Source organism: Hyperoodon ampullatus, assembly GCF_949752795.1.
Source record: "Hyperoodon ampullatus genome assembly, chromosome: 17".
NCBI classification, from domain to species: domain Eukaryota; kingdom Metazoa; phylum Chordata; class Mammalia; order Artiodactyla; family Ziphiidae; genus Hyperoodon; species Hyperoodon ampullatus.
This window is the reverse complement of record NC_136930.1, coordinates 74,391,852-74,417,567: the sequence shown is the minus strand read 5'-3', so window position 1 is coordinate 74,417,567 and position 25,716 is coordinate 74,391,852. Positions and strand designations below refer to the sequence as shown.

General features: G+C 57.0%; 1 protein-coding gene across 1 annotated transcript in view; it reads left to right on the top strand.

Moving 5' to 3' along the window:
• Positions 1–1,103: 1,103 nt before the first annotated feature.
• KCNK9 (potassium two pore domain channel subfamily K member 9) overlaps positions 1,104–25,716 on the top strand; it is a gene marked incomplete at both ends in the record, with an annotated part of 86,318 nt that continues 61,705 nt past the window's right edge. The window contains one exon of the mRNA XM_079722347.1: positions 1,104–1,386. Coding sequence (XP_079578473.1) covers positions 1,104–1,386 — 283 coding nt within the window. The remainder of the gene's footprint in view (positions 1,387–25,716) is intronic.

Genomic DNA, 25,716 nt, shown 5'->3' with positions numbered 1-25,716 from the left:
CTCCCTCCGACGCGCACGCACGCAGCGCTCCAGGCAGAGCGGCGCTGCGGCCGCCTCCCCGGACGCCCGGACGCCGGAGGGCCCCGACCCCCGCGCGGCTCATGCGCCCGCGCCCACCCCGCATCTCCGCGAGGCCCGCGGGACCCCTCCCGCCGCCGCCTCCGCCGCGCCCGCCGCCCCCGGAGGAGCGGGCTGGGCGACCGCCGCCGCGCCGTTCCCCGGCCGCCCCCGAGGCCGCTCCGCCGCGGGCCCTGCCACCCGGGGGCCGCGCCCCGCTCCCGCGCCTCGGGGGCTGAGCCGAGCAAACTTCGTGGACCGGCCGACGCCTGGCTGGGACCCTGCCGCGTCCCGGCTCGCCCGGGTGGACGCAGCGCGCTCGGACCTTCGGGCACCCGGCCGCCCCAACCGCTGCACCTGCTCGGCCCCCTCCCCGCTCGCTGGGGACTCCGGAGACGCCGCCACTTCGCAAACTTTTTCACCCCCCTCGAAGGGGAACGCGGAGGGGTAAAAGGGGCAGGAGGTCCCGCGGGGCGCGTGCGGACCTGTGGTCTCCTAGCTGGGCGCCGCCTCCTCGGAGCCGGACCCGGAGGGGCGCGGGCCCCGGCGGCCGCGCTCCGGCTCCCGCTCCCGCCCCTGCTTTTCCGGCGGGAGCTGGGGGCGGGGTGCGGAGGGCAGCGAGGCCCGCGCGGTGCCCGGCGGGGCCGCCGTGCATGGCCCTGCGCAGTGGGGCGGGCTGTTTCGGCCGGGTCTGGCGCAGGGTGTCGGGGCTCCCGGACGCCTGGCCCCGGCGCTCGAGCAGCCTCCTGTGCCTGTCCGCCTTCTCGCCCGAGCCCGGGCCCGCGCCGCCCCTGCCCCGCCAGCCGCCTCGCGGTGGCGGCGGCTGTGGCGGCCCCGGCGGAGGGGGGCCCCCCCAGCCTCCCCGCCCCCCGCCTCCCCGCTGCTGCTGCTGCTGCTGCTGCTGCTGCTGCCGCCGCCGCTTACAACTTGGAGGCGGCGGCGGCGGCGGCGGAGGAGGCGGCGGCGGCCGCCTGGCGCTGCAGTGGGACGCGCGCGGCTGCGAGCCTGCGGGACATGCCCCCCGCGCCGGCTCCTTGCTGGCGGCCATGAAGAGGCAGAACGTGCGGACTCTGTCCCTCATCGTCTGCACCTTCACCTACCTGCTGGTGGGCGCCGCCGTCTTCGACGCCCTCGAGTCGGACCACGAGATGCGCGAGGAGGAAAAACTCAAAGCGGAGGAGATCCGGATCAAGGGCAAGTACAACATCAGCAGCGAGGACTACCGGCAGCTGGAGCTGGTGATCCTGCAGTCGGAGCCACACCGCGCTGGCGTCCAGTGGAAATTCGCCGGCTCCTTCTACTTTGCCATCACGGTCATCACCACCATAGGTAAGGGCTGGGCGCGCCGCCGCCCGGCTCCCCGCGTCCCGGGAGGAGTCCGGGGAGGCGGCTGAGCGCGCGGCGCAGGGCTGGGTGCGGGGCGCCGAGGGTTAAACGCAGCCTGTCGCCGGGGCCCCTCCCGCAGCGCCCCCTCCTCTCCGGGAGCCCCCGCCTCTCCTGCGCCTCCGCGCCGTCTCACCCCTCGCGGACCCCACCCGGTGCCCTCCTCCGCGCCGGTGTCTGGGCCGGGCGTGCGAGCCCGGAGCGAGCGTGCCGGAGCCTGGAGGGCGGAGGCGCCACTTTTGCGAAGAGAGTGGAGCGCTAAGAATAATCCCACAGCAGACACCCACCCACCCACCGCCCCGGCGCGGGCTGGGCTGCGCGGGCCTCCAAGCCTTACACTTACTACCTCTCCGGGAGTTGGAGAGGGCTGGCCTGGCACCTGCGGCGCGGAGACCGACTCAGGTGGCCGCGGACGGCTCTCGGAGCGAGGCAGGCGCTGACCCTCGCCAGCCTCCAGCCTTCTCCGAGCCCAGGTTTCAGTTCTCCTGCCTCCTGGCTCCTCTTCTTCCATGCTGGAACCTGGTCGTGCCAGGCCCCTGGGAGGAGAGGGTTTGCTCTTTGGTGATGAGGGGGGGCGGGGCGGTGGCAGCCTGGTGAGAGGCTCTAGGAGCGCGGTGGAGAGCCCGTGGAGGGGGGCAGGAGCAGCCCACCCCCAGGCTGTGCCGGTGGGTAAGGCACGTGTGCGTATTGCCCAGAAGCCGGGGAAGTTCAGCTCCGGTCCAGGGAGAGAGTCCAGTCGGTACACCCTGGGGATTCCTGTGGGTCTGAGCCCAAAGGTTCTGCCGGGAAGCAGCCTCTGGTGGGCACCTAGGGCAGGACCCCCACTGAGGCCAAGGGGTTCAGGCAACTTGCGTCCATCACCCTTGGAGACCTGTGGGAAGTAGAGCAGGTCGCTTCATCCCAGTGGATTTGGGGCTGCCCTCCCCACGCCGCAGGAGGCAGGGTGGTGTCTCTGTGGTGTGCACCTTGTCCCAGCGCAGCACCCGGCCTCTCATGGCCACCTCCTTGGACCAGTCAGGGCCACTGTATTGGCTCGGGGCCACCTCTAGTTTGCTCCCCTCCAGTTCTTTGTGCCCCTGTGCCCTGAGAAGAGGCCTCGTCTTCCCCATCCTTCTCTCCGTCCCTCCTGCCTGACTTCTCTGGACCTCCTTCTCTGATTTTCCCCTTGATATTTTTCTTTCTCTGGAAAGCTCTGCGTGCTGAAAAAACAGGATTTCTCAGTGCCATATGCAACAGGAAGCGCCAGCACAGGACGGCTTGTCTTTCCTTCTTGGTTGAAAAGAGTTTTTAGAGAGTCATCTTGTCTGAAATGTTTAATTCATTGATGTAGGTTTTTATGTTTTCAGGAGGAAATTGCCCTTCTGCTGTCTGCGGAACCAGCTTTACTCCTTTTGCCACACGCCCTTGGCCCAGGGGCCAAAACACAGTAAAGTCCTTCCTTTCCCACCCTGTGCTTCCAGCTCCTGAAAGGGCCAGCCAGTCATAACCGTCGTTTCTGTTCTTTACACTTCCAGTGTGAGCTGTGGCCGTGACACACACACGCACAGGGCGTCCATCCTGTGGGGCAGGGACCTGCTTGCGGGAGAGCCAGAGAGCCGGGGATATGCCCCCAAAACTGACCCCCCCTGGGGAGGGGAAGAGCTCATCATTCCCTAAAGGGCCTTGAGTGATGTAGACCCAAATCAGATGAAATCTGCGAGCATGCTGGCCACCAGTAGTGAAATGAGCACAGGAAACCTTTGGCTGGTCCCAAGAGTTGAACTGCAACATTGAAGAGACGGTTGGAGTTAAAATCAAACCTAGAGATGTTCCATTTATCTGATAAGGTTCTCGTCGATTGCGTTTATTGATTCTCATTGGCAGTTCTGGGCATATGCGTCTAACGGTTAGGGCTCCAAAGAGAAAGGGTCAAGGCAGGGTGGCCAGGTGGAGCGTGTGGAGGGGCAGCTGATGACTGTGCTGACTTATTCCTCACTTCTTTTGTTGAGTTTCCAACTGATTTTCCAGAAAGAAAGGGTGCAATATATGTGTAAGGCTAGGAAGAAAAGACTGTCCTAACTCAGCTGCCCTGCAGTGGAAAGATGCTGAACCTGGAGCCCGCTGACCGGGCTTGGAACCTGAGTCCTGTCAGACGGGAAGACCATGAAGCGGAGAGTGGTGTGCTGACTCCCAGCCTGTTTCCCCACCTGTAGAAGGGGCGTGACACTAACCTTCCGCCTGGGTGACTCTGAAGGGCCAGTGGGATCCCTCGTGCCTGCAGCCGCCTGGTCCAGTGCTGTGTGCACACTTCGTAGGTGAGAATCCATGAATTTTGACATCAGCTGAGCCTGACTCTGCCCTAGGAAGCTGTTTAGCTCTGAGGAACTCAAATTTACGGGAAACCAAGCACCTTTCTAGTTAATTCTGTGTGTTTTCTTCTTTTTTAATATAAATGCAAATTAAGGTGCTCCTAGGCCTGGACCAAAACCCAGCCCCAAGCCAGGCCCTCCAAGGAACCGCCTCCTATTGGACAGTGATATTAATGAGTCAGGTGCACCTTCAGGGGCGTTCTTCTTTTTAATCTAACCTTGAGTGGTTTCTTGAGCATGCGTGCTTCAACTTTGAGCTCGAGTCTCCCAGGTGGGGCAGGAGCCGCCCTCACTCCCTCTGCCAACGTACGCTGCTTCCCGGATGCAGTTAGTAGCGCACTCAGTGAACGGGATTTTAAGAACATATATAATTAGCACTTTGCCTTGGATCTGTGGCCGCCGTGTTCATCAGAGGCTTCGTTGGGCTCTCACACTGACCGCCGCCCAGCTCTCCCGGGAGCCCAGGCACAGGCACCTTTGTCCTAAGGAGGGATGAGCACAGGTCCCACGGGCTCCAAGAAGGCAGATGCACTCCCATCGCTGCTCCAGTTCTGGGTGCCATCCGTCCCCGCTCGCTGCTTCTGATGTCTGTGCCACTTGTAGCTGCTGCCCAGGAGATGGTATTGTTGCGTTCTAAATTTGGCGAGCCCGAGGCCTTCGGAACTCTCCATCATGTTCAAGATGAAAACTCCTTCTGCATCCCCTGCCGTGCCCATCTGATTAGCAGGCGGGTTGGAAACCCTCCCACCTGCCTTCCTGAGCTGTTGGTAGGAGTGGTGGCAGTCAGGAGTCCCGGCAGCCAGGGGCTCTAGAGCGCCTGCTCTGAATTGCTCTGCTCAGGGCTGAGGCCTCCTGGGGGGGGAAGGAACCCCCAGCACACTGGGGCTCTTCCTACAGGAGGCGCTTGAGGCCAAAATTGTGTCCCGCCATCAGCGACTACTTCTGACAGCAGCGGGAATCTCCAGACACTTCTCTTTCGACTCTAACATCTGTGTTCTAAGTAGTTACCACCTTCAGGATCATTAAAGAGGAAACTGTGCTTAGAATTCAGATCTCATTTGGAGGATCTAAGAAGACGATTTAAAAACTGGGCCTCGCAGGGGAAGGAGGGAAAAAAGGGCCCTGCGTTCTGTTTTTGCTGCTGTTTGGAGGAGGAACAGACTGACGTCAGGCCCTTTGGGCCCGGCTGAAGGCGGGGTGGCTGCTTGAGGGCACCGGCTCAGGAGGTGGGTCCCTGGCAGGGGGTGGGGCACAGTCCCAGAAGGTTCTGCGCTCCTGCGGGCTCCCTGCTCAAGGTCCCTCGCCCCAGAATGCCGTGGGGCACCCCCTTTTCTCGCTCATCCGCAGGACCTTGAACAGACTTCTCACCAAGTGGAAAGCGTCTCCCATGTCCTCTTCTCGCGCTCTGGGGTGCAGGTTTCGATCCATGGTTTACACTCTCGCTGCGTGCCAGCCCCTGCCCGGCCTGTGCTGCCTCGGAGGCTCTGGGGACCGTCTAGATGACAAGATAAGGCCTGGCCTTGAGGCAGGAGGGGAGCTGGAAACCCAAACAGTTGGGTGCAGTCCAGCGTGAAGTGTGGGGACAGCTGAACTCAGTTAACCCTTCCCGAGCCGCCGGCCGGCAGACAGCCCAGGGGCTGGGCTGGGGGGTGCTGGTGGGCCCTCGCCCTCCAGGACGGCACGGCTTACCCTCTGCCCCTCGCTGCCCCCAAGCTGTGCCCCTGCCCTCCGCACCTCCCCCAGCTCCTGCATTGTCGGTGCCATTTATTCTGCCCCTGGAGGAACTGTGTCTCCTCCTGGCACCGGCGGGCCCCGCACAGAGCCCCTCACAGAGGGGTCGCCTCCAGAAGGACCGAGGATGGCAGCACCACTTCTACGCACACGCACTCACGTCACCCCCGAGGCGGGAGGAGGTGTTGCCCCAGTTTACAGATGGGGAAACTGAGGCCCAGAGGAGGCAGTGCCCACTGAGGCGGAGGGCCTGGAACTCTGCAGTCGGGATCTCCTTACCGCAGGCTCCAAGGATGGATTCCACCCAGGAGCCAGGGATGGGCCTGTGGAATGTTCCATCTGTGTCTTTCTGCTTCTCCCTTTACCTTCACGCTTCAGGAAACCTGCTCAGCCAGGCCCAGGTGAAGGACCCGGCCACCCAGCACACCGTGGGCTGGACGGGAGGGCTGGGGTGTCCTTGTGATTTTCAGTATGGCAGCTGGTCGGGTGCCCAAGAACAGGGTGCCGTGTTCAGCTCCTCCCAGGCCTGCCCGGGCCTGGCCTTGCTCGACGTGGCCCTGGCCCTCCGGCAAGCACAGCCTATTTATAGGTGTCCTGGGGGACGCAAAGGGGTGGGTTCCTTGACTCGGGGTGACCTGAGAGGCGTATGAGACACCACACTGAGGGCTCTGAGATGGCAGGGATCACATGAGACCCCGTGTGCAGACACCTATTGCCTTCACCTGCTCTTTCTGGACGGCCTGGACTTTCATCTGCTAAGTCCGGGGAGGCCAGAGCAGGAGGTGGGCCAGGCTTCCGTGGACATGTCTTCCCCCGTGGACCTGCGTTCGCACCTGCACCCGCCCATCCCCCACACTGCCCCTCGGCCAGCCCTCCCCGCACCTGTGTGTCAGGCTCCACACGTCCCCGCGTCCGTCCGTTCCTCCCTCCGTGCTGTCGTTCACTCAGTCACGTGTTCACTCAGCTCCGTGCATCGTTCGTCTTCCCTCCGTCAGTGGGATGTTACCCAGTTCCTCCCATGGGCGGGTTAGGGTGGGTGCACGGCACCCCGGCAGGGCTCAGTGAGTGTTAATGCCTCGATGGCAGGGGATCTTCAAGTTGTTCCAGCCTCATCGCCTTCCTGCCAAATGGCCAGCCGATCCCAGTCACTTCTAATTTTTAAGAAAGTAGAATGTTCGTATGGAGAAGCGCACGTGTCACAAGTGTATTGCTCAGTGATTCCGATAAGCAAACCCTGCCGTGCAACCAGCACTCAGATCAAGAAACAGAACATTACCAGCACCCGCGATCCCGCCTCATCAGCCAGCCTTTTCTTGAATGCCTCTAGTGACAGAGAGCTCATCACTTCACATGTGATGAAGTGTGTGTGCTTAGATGAACATTGAGGTTATTGTATGAAGTTCTGACCTGTGGGTTTCCATGTGGAAGGGGGTGTGTGTACTTGGGGGGGGTCTTCTCTTAAAGGGCTGGCCAGTCTGTATGGTGGTCACCTGAGGAGGGGCCAGAAGGTCTCCATTTAGAAAGTGGAACTCGGGGGCCCAGGCCCAGGAAAGGAGAGGGAACTCAGCACACAGAGTGCAGCTGAGTCTGGAGTGGGATGTGTGTGGAGTGGTCCAGGGTGGGAGGGGCTTGGGGAGCTCGGATGGACAGGTGGGCAGCCCCGGGCACCTGCCCCTGTGAGTCAGAACACAGAGCAGCCCCGCACTGTCTTCACACCAGCCGCACCAGAGGACCAGGGAACATGCCGGAGGAGATGAATGTAACGCCTGGTCTTGGCAGTGCTCTGGGAGGGAGTTAGGAGGCAAGGACCCTGGAATTCCCCGGTGGCGCAGTGGTTAAGAATCCACCTGCCAATGCAGGGGATTCAGGTTCGATGCCTGGTCCGGGAAGATCCCATATGCTGTGGAGCAACTAAGCCCGTGTGCCGCAACTACTGAGCCTGCCCTCTAGAGCCCACGAGTCACAACTGCTGAGCCTGCGAGCCACAACTACTGAAGCCCGTGCGCCTAGAGCCCGTGCTCCACAGCAAGAGAAGCCACCGCAATAAGAAGCCCGCGCACCGCAACAAAGAGTAGGCCCTGCTCACCCCAACTAGAGAAGGCCCGTGTGCAGCAATGAAGACCCAATGCAGCCAAAAAAAAAAAAAAAACAGAGTCCATGGGCAGTGGAATCTGGGACACGGGCAGTGAGAGTCTGGTTGAGGGTCTTCCCCTCCGCCCCGGCGATATCCTCCTCCAGGCCACCCGTGGGCAGGGAGCAGGGGCGGGGTCTGGTGGCCATTTCCTTAAGGGGTTTTGTTCAAAGTTCCCTTCTGCCTGTCCCAACTCTGGGACCTCCGTCTGTAGAAGGTTCTCCCTTTTAAGCTGAAGGCACCCACCCTGTGGCTTACAGTTCTCCAACAGAAGGGCTGAGTAGAGCTTGGTTCACTTCCTGTCCCGTAACAGTCTTGGGAATTTGGAGATGGCCCCAGGGCCCCTGAGTTTCTTTTGATAACGCCTTTGTAAGCCGGCCACTGTCCTCTGAGCAGCTCTGGTGCACACGTGTGCCCTCCAGGTCGGGTCTGGTCACGCAGGGAGAGCGGAGGATTTTCTCACCTCCCCTGGTCTGCACTGTACTTCTGTTCATGCTCCCAGTCAGTACCCCAGCATTTCTGGGCAGCCCCCTCCCTGCATTGACATTTTTCGAGCTTCTGGCTCATGTGAACTTCTCTCATTCTCTGTCTTGGACTGGGGTGAATCCAGGCCCTGACATTGATCTCGGAGCGCGAAACAACTATGTGCTGTGGACCCGGAGAAGAAGGGACGGTTGATGGAAAAATTTGCAGCAGGGGAAGATGAGAAAGTTTAGGAGCGTCTGTGAGTGCGTTGGCCCGGCTTGCCAGGACACTGTGAGATGTCTGCCCCTGGGCCCGGGAGAAGCAGGGGGTCCCCAGCTGATGACCGGCTGCTGCCCTCAGCCACCTCCGCCACCGTGCTCCTTCCTGGGGTCCTGACGGGCCAGGCTGGGAAACAGCTGCTCAAAGGCAGGGCTGCCCCGTGCGGTGGGCTTGCCCTGAACTGCCCTCACCCTTGTCGTGTCCCCAGCCCTGGGAGGAGCCCTGGGTGGCAATGAGGTGAAGGATGGGGCCAGATCAGAGGCGGATGAGCTGTGGCTGGCATGAGGGTGCAGGTGCCCTTGGGTGGCAAGGGGCATGCTGGGCTGGGCGTATGGAGAGCGGAGGGGGCCGGGGCCAGGCCCTACCTCTGGCCTTGGTCTTCCATCCACAGGAGCGGATCATGGCGCCGCTTGCCTCCAGAGCCTGAGTCCAAGGGACTCGGGGCTGGGGGTGGCAGGCAGATCACTGGCGGTCCCGTAGCCGTGGGCAGGACTGCTCACGTCTGCCTGTCCTGGAGGCCCGATCCTAGGCACATCCCTTTAGCCTGGGGCTTTCTCATCTGTGAAATGGGGACGTCGAGCTTGGTGGTTCTCGAGCATCAGAGAACGTGCCAGAACAACCGTGAAAGGCCTCCTGTCACAGCCCCGGGGCTTTGCTGTGTTGACAGTGGTTGCCAGGTGCCTCTCACCTCCTTGCACTCCGCTGGCTCTTGGCAAATTGGAGAGTTGTCATCTGCAGCTTCCCAGCGCTGCTCTCCCGCCCCCCCCGGGGGACATCCCATCCCCTGCCTGTCTCCAGCCCCCGCCCCTGCTGGGTGCCGTGGCCCTGACCCTCGTTGTGGGGGCTGCCCCATGCCCACTCTGTACTCAGAGAGCAACCCCGGAGATGGAAAAGCTTCTGGCATCCAGCGGAAGGAGGCTCCCGTGGTGGGATGCCAGGCTGGGGGCCTCGGGGGCCTCTGGGGCCATGGGGTCCAACCCCGGGCAGTAGGTTTTCTCAACCCAGGCCTGTTGGGAGAATATGGCTTTCCGGGAGGCTGCCTTCCACCCTGCAGCCACGGTGACCTTTCTGAAGCCCACCATCTTCCTCTGCCACTGACACCCCTGCACCCCCAATTTCTCGGGTCAGAGCCAGGCCCACCATGCCTCCTGCAGGGTGCCCCGGGCGTGTGTTTGTGCCACAGCCTCCACAGGGGGCAACTGAGTCCCCAGGGCCGTTCAGGGCACCTGCCGGAGGCCGAGGTGCGCGCCCAGCCCTGAGAGCTGGGGGGACTTTGAACTGAGTGGTTTGGGGCCATCTTCTCGCTCGGATGAGCCTCGGGGCCACTGGGCAGGTGCAGGGCAGAGGCCTGGCCTTCTGAACTTCAGCTGTTGGGTTTAAGGGAGGACAGCAGGTTAGGGACCCGTTTTGCCAAATGGGGAGCTTCTCACTCCCATGCCTTAGATGTGTGATCTCGGTCCCCAAGCCGACCGCTAGTGATGGGCTCCTGTGAGTCAGGCACCTGGCGGGAAGAGACACCCACCTTTGAAACAGCCTTGGGCTGTCACCAGCCCTGCCAGACATGAGGTACATCCCGGCGGGCAGCATCACCGGGCCTTTGTCCGGGGCTGAGGCGTTCAGTGTGTTGTCGTGGCGCCCAGCCCTCCGCCCTGCTGCACCCTGCCTGGCCCTCCCGCCCTGTGGGCCCCCAAACTTCCCTCCACCTCTCCCCACGCCCCCTGGGACACCACTGCCGGGCAGTTCCCACCTGGGACCTTGCCCGTGCTGTCCCCTCCACCCAGCCTGGCCCCGTGCACTGACAAGATGCTGAGACTGTACTCGTGTCTGTCCTCTGGACGTTGGTCAGTAGGTGACAGCAGGGGCCTGCACTGTGCTAGATCTGCTCACGTGAAAGGCGCTTGAGGGCTGCGGTCAGGCCTTTTATCCCAGTGTCCCGAGCACCTGGCACATACTGGGCCCCAGAAGGTGTTTGATGATTGACTGCCTGATGGCCCGTCAGGAACAAGATGTTATACTCAAGGCCCAAAATGTCAGTAAATGAGAAGCACGCGGCAGTGGTGTCTTTGGTCCCTGTTGGCCATTTGTTGGAGGTGTGCAGGGTGGCACACACCTGGGGTGCTGCGAGTTTCGGGGGCGGGTGAGGCCTGCTGGGGGTGAGGGGCAGAGCCTGGCGCCGGCAGCCACTCTGGGACCCTGAGGCGTCCAGGCTGGGCACGGCTGCCCCTGGACCCTCGCCGTGGGCACGGCTGCCCCCCTTGCTGTCCCCCTCCCACACCGGCGAGCCGTGGTCTTCGCGCACAGGGGAGCTTGGCGAGGGTCTCCCTGCTGACTCTTGGGGATTCCATGAGGTACTTCCGTGGTGCCCACTGGCAGTGTCCCCACTTCCTTGGGCAGGAGACCGTGATTGCTCATGACCCACAGTGAGGAGGCTGGCATGAGGGCTGCAAAGAGCACGGGCTGTACACAGGGCCCCGGCTCTGGTCACTGGGTGACCTCGGGCTGGGGCAGGGTTCTCCCCGTGCACCATTGACATTTGGGGCTGGATACCTCTTTGCAGGGGGGACCGTCCTGTGCGTGGTAGTACACCGAGCAGCGTCCCTGGTCTCCATCCTCTGGTCGCCAGTGGCAACTCCCCTCCCCGACCCGGTAGTGACAAATAAAACTGTCTCTAGACTTTGCCAGATATCCCCCGAAGTGCAAAATGTCCCCTGGCCTGGTGACTTCCCTTCCCGGAGCCTCTTCTGCAGACTGGGAGGAAAAGCCACCTTGCGAATCATGGCCAGAGGGGGCCGAGCGGTGTGGAGTGTGCGTGTGCGCAGTCGGTGCCTGGGAGGTGGGCTCCTTCCCTCTCCCTGCCTCCTCCTCCTGCCCAGAGGAGGCCTCACAGTCACATGTCGGGAGGGAGGTGACTCCGGCGTTGAGCTTTCAGGCACTGTCCCATGTGGATGGGGGTGGGAGCCCAGGTGGGGCTGAGGCGAGCTCGCTCACTCTGGGCGGGTGGGGTGAGCTTGGAGGTGTTGGGGGGAACCGTAGGAGGGCGCTTGGCTTCCCCACCTCACGCAGAAGCTCTAGGCAGCGTTGCTGTGTGGCAGGGAGCAGGGAGGGTGTGGTTCCTGCTCCAGCCCAGCGGCGAGGCCCCAGGTACGTCTGGAGGCAGCTCGGTGTCCCACGGGCTGCACCTGCAGTGGCGGGGCCTTTTCCCTCTTGGACTCTGGTGGGAAATGACTGCTCGTGATGCAGGGCTGGCCTGGCTGGGCTCTAACCACGAGTCTCATCTGCGCCCCAGGAAAGGGCCTCGCCCAGGGCTGCTGCAGGCGGCGGGGGAATGTTCCCTTTGAGTCTGGTCGTAATGAAGGGTTTCCCAGTGTGAGCGCCATTTCCGGGGAGATAAAGACCTCTTTGACTGCGTCCTGAGTGCTGAGGGGCCCTGGCAGTTGGCACAATTGGTCTGGCATCTATTTGGGACAAGTGTTTTGGCCAGAGGGATTCGAACGCCGACGAAGTGGATGCCCAGTGTGTGTTGGTTCACAAAGTAGCTCCTACATCACAGAAAAGGGGAAGTAGTGAGCTGTGGCAGAGGTCGGTTTATAAAGAGGGGAGAACAGTCCCCACCGCTCCCCTGCGGTCTCGCGGTCACGTGCAGGAGTGGCTTTAGCTTTTCATGTTCCCACTCTCCTCGTTGCCCAACTGTGCTCACTGTTTTTATCCTTTCATCAGGATGTATCTGTAAGGGACTACGCTCAGCTGCCTGGAGCAGAGAACCCGGGTAACAGTGACCGCGCCAAACAGCAGTGAAGGAGTCTGGGGCAGGTAGATGGGCTGACAGGTGACTCCACGATGCCTTCAGAGACTCGGGCTCCTTCTGTCTCTCTGCTCAGCCGTCTTAGCTTGGCTTTAGTTCTCAGGCTGCTGCCTCATGGTTCCAAGATGGCTACCCTAACTCCAGCATCACATCCGGCATCCTGTCCTGGCAGGAAAAAAGAACAAAAGACAAAGGCATGTATCAGCTGAGCCTGCTCCTTTCTAAACAGCTTGCCTGTATGGTCCACCTAAGGACTTCTGCTTACCCGTCATCGGCCAGAACTTTGTCTTATGGCCAACCCTATCTGCAAGGAAGTCTGGGAAAATGTAGCATGTTGCTTTTCAAGCCAAATGGGTCCTGAAGGTGAGGAAGGAGTGGAGATAGGTGTTGGTAGGGCCCCCATGGAGTCTAGGCGTTTCAGAGTCTCTTTCTCTTTAAGTTTATATCAAACATTACCTCGTGTTTCTGCAGTCTTAAGGGAAATATATTTTCACAGCTCCATATCCACTAAATGAATGTATGATCATCTATTTAACCACTTCTCTATTTATAGTGTTTTAATGTGTCTTTCCTTTTTTTTTTTTTGCCAATTATAGGTAGTGCTTTATTGAATGTGTGTGTGTGTGTGTGTGTGTGTGTGTGTGTGTGTGTGTGTGTGCGTGCGCGCGCGCATGTAGATTCTGCTGGGTTATTACTTAAGGGTTTGCTGTGGTGGTGGGATTCCCAGGTCAGAGGGCACGAGCACCTGGGAGTGTTGTGTGTTGTCTTGTAAACAACAGCATATGGTGCAGGGCTTCTAGTCTCACTGCAATTTCAGCAGCGCTCAGCAATGTTGAAGACATTTTTTGGATGTTCTTACTATTTTAGAACATTCTCTTAGCAATCTTGATGTGGCCTGGACCAGGTCATGTGGGGGTAGAGGGCTGGTGTCCACAGCTGTGAAAACCCATCCTCATCCCAGGCTCAGCTAGTCCAAGGGAGTCTTGTGGGGGCCGTGGACACCTGGAACCCACAATCTCCTGGAAACCCCGGAACCAGGTGGAGGCAGGGGAGCCAGTGGGCCTTGGTCTGGCTCCCAGGATCGGAGGTTTTGCCTGATCAGTCTGGTCCAGCCAGTTGGCTTGGTCACTGGAACTCTGAGCTGAGAGGCAGCTCCAGTGGGGAAGAGTGCTGTGATCGATTAGTCATGTGTGCCATGGGTATAGAAGGGACAGTGGCAGGATGCCTGCCGTGCACTTGCCCACCCCAAGCTAGCGAAAGACATAACTTCAGAGGTGGAGGGCTTTTCCCTCAATGTGCCTGGAGTGACATCTCTATAGAGGACTCTATGGATATGGATATTGTTTGTCCCTGCTGTTATCTAGTTCACAAAGCAGGGTCCCATCCACTACCATCTCTCATCCACATAACAACCCTGTGAAATAGGCATGGTTAGGATTAACTCTGTTATGCCAGCGAGGCAGACACGTCCAGTGGCTTCCCAAGGTCACACAGTGGAGTCTGGGACTTGAACCCAGGTCTTCTGCCCTCAAGCCCAGCATTCCCTTCTTTACACCACTGTCCACCTTCCTGGGATCATGGGTTGGACACAGGGCAGAAGACCTGCCTCGGTGATTATTGTCTGACAGTCAAGAGGATTCAAAGGTCATCTGGTTCTACCCTTTCAGGATGGCATCGTTGCTTGACCCTCCAGTGACAGGGAGCTCACTGCCTCACTAAATGAGTAAGGAAGGGCAGATGTGGGACTGATGTTAAAACGAAAGAAGACAAAAGGTCTGTCATCTGCTTGTCTTGGTCAGGCTGACCAGAGCATCCCAGGACAAGCTTCATCTCTAGTCCCTGTCACAACAATAGAGCTTTCACTCACGGGGTTTTGTTTTTCTACAGATACCATCTGAATTAACTTCATCCTCTCAACAACCCTATCAGATAGATATTTTCATGTATTCCCATTTTACAGATGTGGCTATGGAAGATCAGAGAGGTCAAGCAATTTTCCCAAGGTTACACAGCAAAATAATGCCAGAGTCAGGAGTTACACCCAGGCAGTCTGACTTCAGAGTCTGTGCTTGTTACTATTTCATTATATACTGCTTCGTTTGACCTTCTATATCGGTTAGCTAGTGACGTGTAACAAATCACCCACAAATATAGAGGCTTAAAACAATGACCATTTATTATTGTTCACAGACTGAGGCTCAGATGGGCTTGACCGCTCCAGAACACTCAGCTGGGCAGCTTTTTTCTCATTGCTGGTCTGAAGCTGACAGGGCAGCTCTGTTCCAAGCCACTGTGTGTTTTCCTCTTGGTGATGGCAGAGGTGCAAGAGGGCAGTGAAAGCAAGTGAGGTGTCTTATGCCATGACCCTGCTACCGTGCTGTCATTTCTTCCACATACCGTTGTCTGAAGCAAGTCACGTGACAAAGTCCAGAGCGTAAGGGCAGGAGATACACCTGCCCACGATGAGGCCGAGGCAGGGGTGCGGTCTGCTCACCCTCCTGGCTGACCAGCAGTTTGTCCACGCCCCTTGCTGAGCCTTTCCTGCTCTCCGTGCTTAGCTGCCTGGTGCAGTGGAGAGAGCATAGCTTTGGACTCTCATCTGGGTTCAAATGCTGCCCATTTCATAGCTCTAAGATGTGCCGTTCTCTTATCTGTGAAATAGACAGTGTATCATCTACCTCTGTATCAAGCTCAGGCTACCATAACAAAGCACCATGGACTGGGTAGCTTAAACAATAGAACTTTATTTTTTTGCAGTTCTGGAGACCAGTAGTCTGAGATCAAGGTGTTGGCGGGTTTGGTTCCTCCCGAGGCCTCGCTCCTTGGCTTAGAGATGGCCACCTTCTCTCTGGGCCTTCACATGGTTGTCCCTCTATGGGTGTCTGTGTCCTAATCTCCTCTTATAAGGACATCAGTCACACTGGATTAGGGCCACCCTACTGACGTCATGTTAACTTAATCACCACTTTAAATACCCCCATCTCCAAATTCGGTCCCATTCTGAGGTGGGGGGTTGGGACTTCAACATATGAATTTGGGGGACATAATTCAGCCCATAGTATCTTCCTAGGACTGCTATGAGCAGAACAATGGAAGTGAAAGTACCTATCCAGGCCTGTCGTGCAGAATTCCCTCCATAAATGTTGGTCTCTGCTCTATCACACGTAAGAGTGTAAGCGTATGTCCTTACGGCCAAGGAGCTTTTGTTGCCCTGATGTACTAATTATCCTATCATTATTTTCAAAATCTGGTTATATGTTGGGTCAAAAGGCTGCCACGGTAGAGCGGACCCAGCCTGGGATGTGTCATCAAGAGGCCCGAGCTCAAATCCCTGCTCCACCTCTTACTGGCTGGGAGACGGTGGGCAAACCCCTTCACTGGTCTCAGCCTCAGTGTCCCCATTTGTACACTCTGGGTGATCCTTCAGCATGTTTTGGGGTATATGAGGTCTACTATGCTTCTTTTAAACTTCTTAATTGAATCTTCTAACAGGTAGCATGTAGTACTTCCGTAATTAAACACACATACATACTAATGCTAAGTTTTTGGTGTGATTATTTTAGTATGGTTATAGATAATAAATGAGTCCTTATCTTTTAGAGATATATACTGAAACGTTTAGAGATGAGGTGAAATGTCTGGGATTTGCTTCAAAATTATCTGAATTGCAGGGGAAGGAGGTTTAGATGAAATCAGATTGGCCATAGGTTGTTAATTATTGAAGTTGGATTATTTGTGTTTGGGGGTTTATTATACTTCTGACCTCTACCTTAGTATATATTTGAACAAAACATAAAGTAAAAGTGGAAGTCTCTCGTCACAGTCTAGCCCCTTAGCCCCACTTCCAGGTCACAGCTGCCAGCAGGTTGCTGTGCAGAAGAGGATGAAGCAGTTGGCTCCTGTGCAGGCTCTGGGCTGCTCACAAGTTTTCTTTGGCCCTTACATTGCTTGAAAATATTTTGAATTAGTTGCCAACACATATTGATCTTTCAAAAGAACCAGCTCTTGGTTTTATTATAGTATAGTAAGGTTATCTATCTTACTGATTTTTGCTTTTGTATTTATTAAATACTTATTTTACATTCTTTAGTTTTATTTTTCTTTTCCGCCCTTCACACGCCGACAGCTTCTGTTTCTTAAATAAATGTATCAAAGGCTATACATGTTCCTCTGCATGCCCCTTTGGCTATATCCCATAGGTCTCTCATTATCACTTATTTGTAAATAACTTGCACATTAGTATTTTCTTTAATCCAAGAATTACTTGAAGTGTGTGTATGTGTTTTAAAATTATGCACACACAGAGACACACACATAAAGTTAGCATAGTTGGTTATAAGCATAGGCTTTGGAGCCAGACTGCCTGGGTATTATTCTTTCTTGGGCATTTACTAACTGTGACCTTGGGCTTTTCCCGTCTATAAAATTGAAGATAATGATAGGAATAATAGGAATAATAAATAATAATAATAATAGCCCTCAAGTTGTTGAGAAAATTGTTAGCTATTGCATTCTGAAAGTTTAAGAGAGCTAATGTTTATTGAGTGTTCACTATCTGTAGGCACATTTCTAAAGCATAATTTCTATATTCTAAGATTTACTATAATTTTTCTTTGTAGCTCAATGATTACTTTTTGTAGCGTTCCATGTATATTTGAAAAGAACTTACCTCTTTGTTGTGCGTGAAGTTCTATATAAATCTAAGTCAAACTTGTTTATTATGTTGTTCAAAGCCATTTCAAGGGTTGAAACTAGTGATTATTGGCTAAATCAGCCTGCACACCTGTGCTTCTATACTGTTTTAAATGATCATTATTTTGTTAATTCTCATGCCTTTAATGGAGCACGTGCTCTGTCCGGTTCGCCACAGTCCCCACCATCATCACATCAGGTCACCTCACTCATTTACTTCAGCTGCCTAGCTCTATAGACATTTCTGCTTGTGCCCTTGCCTTATAATCATCTGATTGTCATTATTGTTAGGTCTACTTTATTTTTGAAGGAGATTGTTAGTGTCTCTTTCAGTGCTTCGTCACTGTGGTTTGTCACTTTCTCCTTGTATTTCTGTCAATTTTAGTTTTAAGTATTTTGAAGCTATCTGGTTAGATGCATAAAGGTTTGTGTTTCTCATTCCTTCTTGGTGTGGAGATAAGCTTGCCTTTATAAAACATGCTTTTTTTTTTACTGTGTTTGATATTTTTAGCCTTGGGTTCTTTTTCTCCTGATATTATTTCTCTGCCTGCTTTCTTTTATTAGCATCTGTTATATATGTGTGTGTGTGTAGGTCTGTGTGTGTGTGTATATATATGTGTATATATATATGTGTATATATATATATATGTATATATATATGTGTGTATATATATATGTATATATATATATGTATACACACACACACACACACACACACACACACATGTTTTGAGCTTATTTTTACCCTTTCTCTGCTAGGAAGATTTTGATATTGCTTATAACAAAATGCCTAAAAATAAGGTACAAAGGTCCAGGAATCTGGGCTGTGTGCGTGTGTTTCACGTATATTAACTCTCATCATGGCCATGATAGAAGTTCAGATTTACATGGAGTTTCTTAGGATAAAGGACAAAAAGAAAACATGTCAGATGTTATAACTCCTATCGTAGAGTTTGGCACTAAATTGCACGAGAAGGGCTCGCTGAGTAATGTGTTGGTGTCCTGAACATCGGTGTGGGCTGTGTTGAGATGTGGCTGACCTGGAGACAACCGGAGGACGTGGCGTGCCCAGGGGATGTCTGGGTGGAACATCCGGGGAGTGACAGTGCTAGTCGCTGCGGTACTCTGTCCAGGGCCATCTGGGCTCCCAGTTCCTTTGATTTTCCTGCTTTGTCTTCTTTACGTGTTGTCATCTATACGCGTGTTGATCATGTCTGTGTCCCAGGCAGGAAGAAGAAAGGTGGGCTAAAGGTCAGAAGGGGTATGCCAGCTGAGATTGCCCTTTGAGCAAACTTTCCTGGAAGCCCCACCCAGTAACTTTTGCTTCTCCCTCATTGGCCAAGGGTGGATCCTGTGGCCACGCTTAGACCAGTCATTGGAAGATGATGGAGAAGGGGGTGTGGCTGCGTGCCCGATTTCACACATGCCTGAAGGCCTAGGGAACACGAAGCCCAGACTTCTGGGGTGGAAGGGACCTCCTGGCAGCCTGTTCAGAGGCCTCGCAGATTCTGCCTGTACACCCCTTGTAACAGGGACAGCTCTCTGAGCCCTCGGCCATGGTCAGCTACCACATGTCCTGGTATGTGATCTGGTACCACGTGGTCGGCTCCGACCTCTTGGGCAGGTTTCCCTTCCCTGTCTGGGCTTTATCTCCTGAGTGGGAAGTGAGCCCTCAAACGCGGTTGGCTCTGAGGTCTCCGGTGGCTGGCGATGGAAACCCTTGGACCTGCTGCTGAAGACACAGGCCACGGGCTGCTTTGTTTGGCATCTCAGGGTGTCCCGAGAGACCCATGGTAAAGGGATCAGGAGAGAAGATGGAGCTGAGATGGGGAATGCTGTCGGCAGGGGGTCACCTCATGTGGGCTGGGAGAGGTGAGCAGAGGAAGCTGCGGCCGGGGTGGTGACACTTTCCCTCGCTGCCTTCTCACGCCTGGTGTCCAGACACCTGCTCCCCACCCCTCTGTCAGGGGAGATGCTGGCAGGCCAGTGCCCTCATCTTACGCCTTGCTGGACCCATCAGTGACCTTTACAAGGTGGGGTGTTAAGTGCTGTTGGTACCTTGTACTCACGTCTTCCTATCCAGGGGACATTGGCCATCAACCAGGACCTTGTCCTGTCACTGTCCCCTCCCCCAGCCCCTGATGCCCCTGGCTGATGTCCTGCCTCCCACCAGACCCAGGAGACCCAGCCATCGGAAATGTTCTGGGTTTTTTCCTTTGGGTTTTGTTTTCCAGCTCAGCCTCAGTCTTTTCTGGGCACACAGAGAAGCCCTCTCTAATATTTGGCTTGCTCTGGGGATGACCTAAGCATTTGTTTTTAAAGGGCTGGCGGGGGGCCACGGGGCATTATGCAACACTGCACGGAGACCACATTACCCACTCGGCCTTGTCCCAATGCATGCATTTCTGCGATGGCTCAAGGCCTGTGCTGATATGCACCAAGCTGGCCACAGGCCATCAAATCAGATCGAGTCATTCCCCTGCTCCAGAGCTGTTGATGGCTCCCAGCTGCCTGCAGCGCACAGGCATTGCCCACCACGGCCCTTGGAGTCTGAGCTGTTGCCTACCACTCAGCGCCGTTCAGCACCGCACCCTGTGCCATGTAGATGGAGTCCCTAACCACTAAAGACCGCTCCTCTCTGGCTGGTTAGGCGTCCCTCCGGTTGTCCCGGTAGCTCCAGGGCCCCCGCCAGCTCAGCCTCCGTCACCCCGTGTCATACCCAGCTCCTCCCAAGTCTGGCTTCCTCCCCTGGCCCCTGCCTTCCCAGCAGGGACTGAGGCATTTGTCCGCCAGTGTCTGGCACTGAGCAAGCCTTCGGAGAATGTTTGTTGAATGAATATAGGCATGGAAATGGAGCAGCTTCCACAGGAGCTATATTTAATTGTTCTAGAATATTCTCCAAGTCTTTCAGAAAAGCAACTCCTTGAAAAACCACAGCCCACGAATCTGAATGGCAGGTGTTTGCACGAAGTGGTGGGTAGTCCAGTTGGGAGGGCAGCCCCGATTTCCGTGGGAGTGGGGTTCTCCCTGCACCCCTCACCCTCCCGGCTCGCTCAGGAGCCTGCTGATTTTGCTGTTTTTCCTCCAGACCCCAGGGTACCTGCAGGGCCTGGTCTGGTTCCCTTGGGGTTGCCGGGAGCTTTTGTATGAGCAGGCCACGTGAAGGAAGGGGGCCTTCCTTCGTCCACCTGAGACTGGGCCACTTTTCCAGGTGGCTTGAGCCCTGAGCGCGGCTCTGACCACGGGCCAGGCAAGCTGCCAGTCAGTTAAGTAAATTTCTCCACAGCGTCACTCTGTGCACTGGTCCACATGCAGACCTCTCTAAGTAGGGTGCTGGGTCCGGGCGTCCACTGCAGGTGGCCAGTGCCCCACCCCCTGACGTAGGATCAACCCACCACTGGCCTCACCACGGAAGCCTCTGGGACTCTAGTACCTTCCAGCAAAGGGAGCAGTCAGCCTGCTGTCCCCTGTGGTGTGGGGTGAGCTTCCTAAAGCCTGTGGCCCTTGTCCCGCCCCCAAACCCTCAGGGGCTCTGGGAAGTCTGCAGGGTCAAGTCCAGACCTCGGAGCTGTGTGGACCTCCCCCCACGACTCTCCCCACCTCTGCCAGCATCCTCTCTCCTTCACACTGTGGTCTGTGCCTCCTGCTTCCCACCTTTGCTCAGCCTGGTCCCTCTGGCCCACATCCTTCCGGGCTGCCCCGCTGTCTCTTCATCCAACGCGCATGTGTGAAGCAGCTTGCTAGTGAGAGGAGCCCTGCTCCGTGGTCAGAACCGCTGTGGACTCAGGCTTTGTCGGCGCTTGTCCTGGCCTTTCTCTTGAGCAGCTCAGTGTTTTCATATGTAAAATGGGTAGACCAGTGGCTGCTTCTGAGAGGTTTTCTGAGAATTAAGTAAGAGAAAGTGGGTAATGTGCTTGGCCTGGTACCTGGAATGTGGTCCGTAATGGATGGACAGTGGACGCTGTGCTGACGACGTTGATGTGCTGGACTCTGCCAGACGCGGTTGGCTCAGAGGTGAATGAAACACACACGAAAGCCACATGTCTGCTCCGGGAGATAGTTGTTAAACAAGTGAAGACACAAATCTGAAGCTCCAAGTCGTGGGATGTGCTGTGAAGGGAAAGACGTGGGTGCTATGAGAGTGAATGCTGGCGACTATGCTCCGATTAGGTGGTCAGGGACAGCGTCTCCCGGAAGTGCCATTTAAACTGAGACTTGACGTGGGGAGAAGTTACTTGCCCAGGACGAGGGAACCGCGTGGCATGTGCAAAGGCCCTGTGGCAGGAGAGGGACTGAAAGAAGGCTGGGGATGAGGCCAGAGCGAGTGCCCTGGGCTGGATGGGTGGGGCCTGGAAGAGCTGAGGGAGGTGGCAGAGCTCTGGAATTGGAGAACTGGGCCAGTGGGGCTCAAATCCTGGCTTAGCCGTTGACTAGTGTGTGGCTTTCTCGCCCACGTTACTTAACCTCTCTGTGCCCTCGTTTTCTCAACTCCAGAGTAGGGGTCGTGAGTGTCCACCTCAGAGGGCTGTGTGTAGATTCAGAGAGAAAGTGCAAGTGCCAAGCCCGGCACACAGTGAGAGCTCACCTACCGAACTTCCAGACGCTCCCTCGGCTAAAGAAACCACTGCATGCACTTGAGTGCAAGGGGTTGCAAGGTGCCCTTGAGAAGGACCCCTGGCTGCGGGGGAAGGGCGGGCTGCAGGGTGTGGAGGGGAGGGGGGGAGTGGTGGGCTGCAGCCTTCATGCCTTCTGGGTGCAGAGGGAGGCTCTGGGTAGGGTGGTAGCCTCGGGGAAGGGGAGAGGCAGACCTGAGATGCTGAAGTCGCAGGAGGGCGGCTTCCTCCATGGGAAGGATCCCTCCCTTCTGCACCTGCCCCAGCCCCAGGACTGTCCCCAAGGTGGCCCTCAGTGCTGTCCAACTCTAGCCCCTTGGAGGTATGCAGGGCCCAGCTGGCCTCAGGAGCTGCCACTGCAGGCCCTGGACGAGGCCCTTGCTCTGATTCCTGAGGCCAGTGAAGCAGGAGGTCGGGGTGGGCAGCTGAAGGGGAGGGCTCCTTCCTGAAGCTGGGACCTGCCCTGCCCGCTGTGACACCCCTGCAGGATTGGGCACTGGAACTTCCGGTCCCCCCACCTCTGTTGCTGCTGGCCCAGGCCAGGTCAGGAGCCTGCACTTGGCTGGCCCTGGGCAGAGGCTGTGCCAGCCGGAAGAGTCTCTGCCAGCTCCTGCTGGCCTCAGGCATGACTCCCCAAGTCCCCGCAGGCATGGGTGGGCCCAGGTGGCTTGGAGGACAGGACCCAGGAGCTGCAGGCCCCCAGGCCATGTGCCCCAGGCTCACCCCGCCGGGGTCACTGCATCACTTGGTGAATAATAACAGCTGTGACGTGGCTCAAAGCGAGGCTGAGAAAGAGCCTCCGGCTGCAGGCGAAGTGTGGGTTCCAGGGCCAGCGGGGAGGTGGGAAGGTGGTGGGGCTGTGGCCTCTGTGCTTGTTTTATCCTTGTCCCCGTATCCTAACTCATTGCTTGCTTATTAACGAGTGAGTCCGCTTGGAGTCCTGCCCTGCCCCCAGGTGTGGAGCTGCTTCCCGGCTCTGGCTTCAGCCTCCCCTTCTGTGAAGGAGGAAACTGGGCGTCTCTGAAAAGACCTGGGTTCACATCCTGACCTGTGCCCTCACAGGCTGTGTGACCTTGGGCGAGTTCAGTAACCTCTCTGAGCAGTTTTCACATCTGTAAAATGGGACCGCCAGTGTGAGGACTAATGGAGAAAAGGCTGGTGCGTGGTAAGCTCTTGGTGACTTTGGCTGGTTCCTGCTGACAATCCCTCAGTCTTATCCAGGCATGTGTGTACCTAGAGATCCTGGGTTGAATGATCACTACCTGTGTCAGTGAGGAATGGGTTGACTTCGTGTAATTCTTGTAAAAATCTGACCACAGCAGCTTAACCAGTTTGGGATTTTCCCTAGAACAGGAAGTTTGGGTGTCAGCAGGCTAGCTCCTTGGGGAAGCCATCAAGGACCCAGGCCCTCCTGGCCCCCTGTGCCCTCATCTTAGTGAGCAGCTTTTATCCTGCCTCCTCGGCGGGAGTAAGGGGAGGAGTGAAGGCGGGTGTCTGTTGGGGCTGCCCTTGTGTATCGGGGACACAGGCTCCCCCAGAGCCCTGCCTGGCAGGCGCTTCCGCTGTCACTGGGCAGATCAGGGGCCCGTGCCCACCCCTGGTGTTTCTAGCTGGGCCCATGGCTGTTCCAAGTAAAACTGGGGTTCTCTCAGTGAGGAAAAAAGGGGTACGGTATGGAGTGGCCAACCCACGTGCAGGCCCCAAATTGAATGCTTACTACTCTGAAATGGGCTTAAAAAGAAAAAACCTGCAAATGCGTCAGGGGTAGTCTTTCGGGTCAGTGTAGACCCGGGCCTCTGCAGTAGCCGCTGCATCTCTGCCTCTGTGTGAATGTAACGCGGGGTGTAGCCGTGCCCCGTGAGGGAGGGTGCAGCTTTCTTGCCCACTTAATGCCTGGGGAGAGGCCGTTCATTGCTGCATCTTAGAGCAAGGCCCTGGGTCCAGAACGGGAGCCCATATGTTCCTAAAGGCCCAGTGATGGCCCTCAGCCTGGCCACGAAGCCCCCAAGCCAGCAGGCCCCAGACTCCCAAAGGGAATAGTGTCTGTGTGGCGTTGGAAGTGGCCGTGCAGCTGAACCAGTGACCTTCCCAACAGCGGGCTCGGACCCCTTGCGGACACCAGAGGACATCCCAGGTGTGTGAGGACCCTGCTCCCCGGAGCCTCATCCCAGCAGAGCTGGAGACCCCTGTGGAAGGGCCAAGCTGGCTGCGGACTAAGATCCAGACGCACTTGGAAGTGACGTGGAGAGGGGTGTCCGGAGAGCCCGGGTGAACACGGGGCAGTGGTTCCAGAGGGACAGAGACCTCGGGGCTCTCAGCCCACAGAGGGGAGGTGGGTTCAAATTCTGAGTCCAAGAGGGGAGGCCCGAGAGGCATACCTGCCAGGAGGGGCCTCTCCGTGACCCTGTGGAATCCTTCCACCTGAAAGAGGGGGCCCACACTTGGGTGGAATCCCGCTTCCAGAACTTCCCAGGAGTTGTTGTGGCCCTGCAGAGCCTGGGGAGGAAGGTTGGGCTCTCGAGTCCAGGAGGCTCCAGGCCAAGCAGGGGGGCAGCTGGGCGGCCCTGGGCTGGCCAGGGCACTGGGCCTTCGGGCTGGGGTGCCAGGTAGTGCGCTGGACTTCGGAGCATCCCGCCCGTTTCTCTTCTTGTCAAGGGTTCCGACCCACTTTTCCCCCTTTGCTGAGTGCTCAGTGTTTAGAGGAATTATATTCTCTCTTGACCCCGAGCTGTCTCTTGGGGTTTGAACAAACCAGCAGGCCAGGCAGGCTGGGTGATGAACACTTCTTGGCATTCGGGGTCAGAGTAGCCTGCAGGACAAGTGCTGTGCACAGAGCCACAGGCCCTGGGGTTAGGCAGGCCTGCTCGTGAGCCCAGCGCTGTCCCTCCTCCCCGGCGTGACTCAGTGTCTCGGCCTCGGTTTCCCCATCTGCCACATGGGGTTTGCACACCCAGAGGTGACAGGGAAAGCACCTGACACCCGGCACAGCTGCTGCAGGGCCCGCTGCCCAGCATCAGCCTTCAGCTGGTAGATATGAGGGATAGGGCAGTGGGGTACAGGATGGCAAGTGAGGGAGTGGCTGGCTCCCAGCTGGTGGGGAGAATGGCGATGTTTTAGCAACGTGGGCTCCCTGTGTTGGTGAGAAGTGCTAGTGACATGTGTGCCCACCTCGCAAGGGATGGTGGCGTCTGTGAGGCACCTCGTGTGCGGAGTGCAGTGTCCCTTTTGGTTCCCTTTGGTCTCTGGGCCCCTGGGATAGGTTCCTCCTTCTCAAGCCCCAGTAGGCTCCTGGGCAGGGAGGCCCACTCTCGCGGGCCACCGTCCCTCTCTGATGCCTCACTTCCGCTCAGCTGGGGGACAGTGTCTGTCCCTCTTGATTCCTTTGCCCTGAGTGCCCGGAATTTGCACTCAGCTGATCTGGGGGTGAGCAGCTCACGAGGGCGGCCCTGGGGACGATTGACCCTCGGGCCAGACTGTCACGGCCTGGATCTGTGTCCTCAGCAGGAGGTGGGGCCGGAGCGGGGACAAACACGATGCTGGCCTGCGTCTGGGGGAAGCATGTACATTCCGGGGCCCCGCGGCCTGGCTTTTATCCAGTTCTTGCAACCTGCCTGCCATGGGCCGTGGACAAGTGACTTACCTCGGTTTTGGGAAGGGTAAAGTGAGCATGTACTTGGGAAGAGCTTAGGACGGTGCCTGACATGGGGCTGATCCATAGTCATTGCTTACGCTTGGAGAATCAGGCACAAGCTAAGACTGGAAGGCCCTCTGGGAACAAACTTCTTATTTTCCAGGTGATCCTATTCTGAGGAATCCTGGTGTCTTCATCAGGCAAACTGTATGATTGCCCAGTCTGCGCCAGCCCCAGCTAGGGACATGGAAATGAGGAAGTGACAGGTTGTACCTTGGTCATAGACCAGGGTGGGAGACAGACAAGAGCCTGGCTAGTGGTGGTGCAGAGGGCCGAGGGCCGGGAAGGGGCTTGAGGAGGGAGCCACCACTGGACACCTTTGTTGTTGGAGAGGAGTCGGGGCTGTGCGTTCGTCAGCACAGGCTGACCGCTGTAACCGACACCCCCAGGTCCCAGTGACTTAGCACAACACAAGTTCATTTTGCTCAAGTTAATGCAGGTTAGAGACCCTGCTCCACCAGGTCACTCGGGGCCCCAGGCTCCTTCCGTCTTGTGACTGTGCCGCCTTCTAGGTCCTTGGAGTG